General features: G+C 32.6%; 1 protein-coding gene across 1 annotated transcript; it reads right to left on the minus strand.

Moving 5' to 3' along the window:
* Positions 1-1,349: 1,349 nt before the first annotated feature.
* Positions 1,350-2,129, minus strand: LOTGIDRAFT_160918 (hypothetical protein; the record flags this gene model as incomplete). Its single annotated transcript, XM_009056093.1, has 2 exons — positions 1,350-1,852; positions 1,886-2,129. The coding sequence occupies 2 exons, from the start codon at positions 2,127-2,129 to the stop codon at positions 1,350-1,352; spliced, it is 747 nt and encodes a 248-aa protein (XP_009054341.1).

Raw genomic sequence — 2,129 nt, forward strand, 5'->3', positions numbered from 1 at the left:
TTTTTTTTTTTATTATAGATGGACAGCTAATATTATTAGATAATATGTCTGTTGGTCAACCAACAAATATTTGTTGTGTATGCTATAGAGATTACATTTGAGTCTGAATTGAATTAATCTTTATTATTCAGACAAATTGTTGCAATTTTTCTAATTATACCATTGATTACACATGATGTTTTTAAAGTACTATTAGAGATAATGTGGGCCAGATAAAGAAAAGACTGCATGAGACTTCCTTATCTTCTAAATAGAATTTTTCAAATTTAAATCGGGGTGGCCTCCCTTGAATTTATTTTCACAGCTTTGATATTACCTCCCTTGAACTTGCAACATTTAAAAAAAAATAATTCAAAAACAGCGTAACTACTTTTGAATCCTTTATTCCGTGAAAATGAGAACCATTAAAGTATTAAAAGCGGTTTTGAATATATTAACTATCCTACTTAACGAAAAGCACTTAATTCGTCACAAGTTGGCAAGTGCTTACGCTGATATCCCAAGTTGCCATCAACGTCGGTAATAACCTAAATCTATCTGATTTTATAGCATAAAAACTAATTTTATAAATAAATTAAACTAATTAATAAACACATGAGAAATAGGAAGATATCCAATTTGACAAATCTGCATCGATTAATTCATTAAACAACATCAGAATGAACTGAAAGAAAATCCTGGTAAAATGACATTTAAATTGGTTTGCACTTTTTATTTGCCAAGAACACTTAGATGATTATTCAGAGGAACATTTCATCTTTGGTGTATCGTTAATCGCATCCATGTGAGTTTTCATCTTTCCAAATTAAGTTCATCATAATGATTTTGATTACTTACACTCGATTAGAGCAACTGAGCAGAAGAAAGAACTATCCAAATATTCTTTAAAAAAATAATGATTAGGCGTAAGATGACAATGTGCTTATTTTTATGTAGGATTTTGTATGTTATGTCAACAACCTGGAAACAATCAGAATCCACAGTAAATAATTCCATATCTTACTTATGAATTCTGTTATAAGCTACAGCTACAGGAATAATGTCACGACATTCATAACAAAAAAATACATTTTGAAGTAAGACCACACACAATTCTGATATAATAGCACTGATCTTTCCTGGATTATCCGCCTACGATCAACTCTTGTAAAAGTTTCAAAGCTGTTTGCCAACTGTCTTCTCTTATTTTGAAATATAATCTGAATATTTTTGAAATAAACTTTTAAAATTGGTCCTAAATTTAGCGTTGAACAGATCTGTGTGATCGTTTTTAATCAGTAATTTTAGACAGGGCTTTAGTGGTTTTGATGAATACATCATGTGGAAGTCAGTTTCAGACACTGATCATATTAAAATTTGGCTTCCATGGAATAAGATGGAGGAGCTAATGATTGAGCTTTAGTAGGAGAAGTATTCATTCGATTCGTCATTACGTTGACATATTCATTTTCAATAGTTTGCTTGTACGGACCAATACAACCGTATCCTACAACAGAAGGTAGCCCTTGATTTGTAAAGGTACTAATGTAGTCGTATTCTCTAACGTTGTTGACAGACGATGTGCCTTGAACTGTAAATGCTGTTTGTGACATTTCAGGATTTGATAGTTTATGCCTCAATCGTCTAACAATATTCCATTTGGTTTTGGCTGTATGGCTTGGTACGGTATATGTCAGTAATGGTTGGTTGTTCTCACTACGTGGTGTAAAAATGAGGAAAAGATCTATATTATTATCACGTATTCTAGTTGTAACGGGTCTAAGATTTTCTTGGGTTCGTTGTGGACTTACATTGACTGCTAGACGGCACGGTGAAGTAGAAGATCCAGTTATATCATTACCTTGGTCATTAGCTGGTATAAATAGAACAACAGAATGTGACTAACCAGTTCCATTGCATGGTACTGGCTTACAGCTATTTCTTTTATTAACTGGTCTTTTCCGACTCCTATTTTTCAGTAGTCGCATTATATAGAGAGCTAAAATAACCATTTTACAAAACGCAACAACTACCACCATAAATGAAATAATTATGGTTGAAGAACTCATGCCTAGTTCATCACTTTCTGGACTGATTGTTGTTGATGTCCTTCTGCGATGCATTTTCCTTCTAAAATCCTTTCCACCCAT

The sequence above is a fragment of the Lottia gigantea genome (genome assembly GCF_000327385.1).
Source record: "Lottia gigantea unplaced genomic scaffold LOTGIsca_26, whole genome shotgun sequence".
In the NCBI taxonomy this organism is placed as follows: domain Eukaryota; kingdom Metazoa; phylum Mollusca; class Gastropoda; family Lottiidae; genus Lottia; species Lottia gigantea.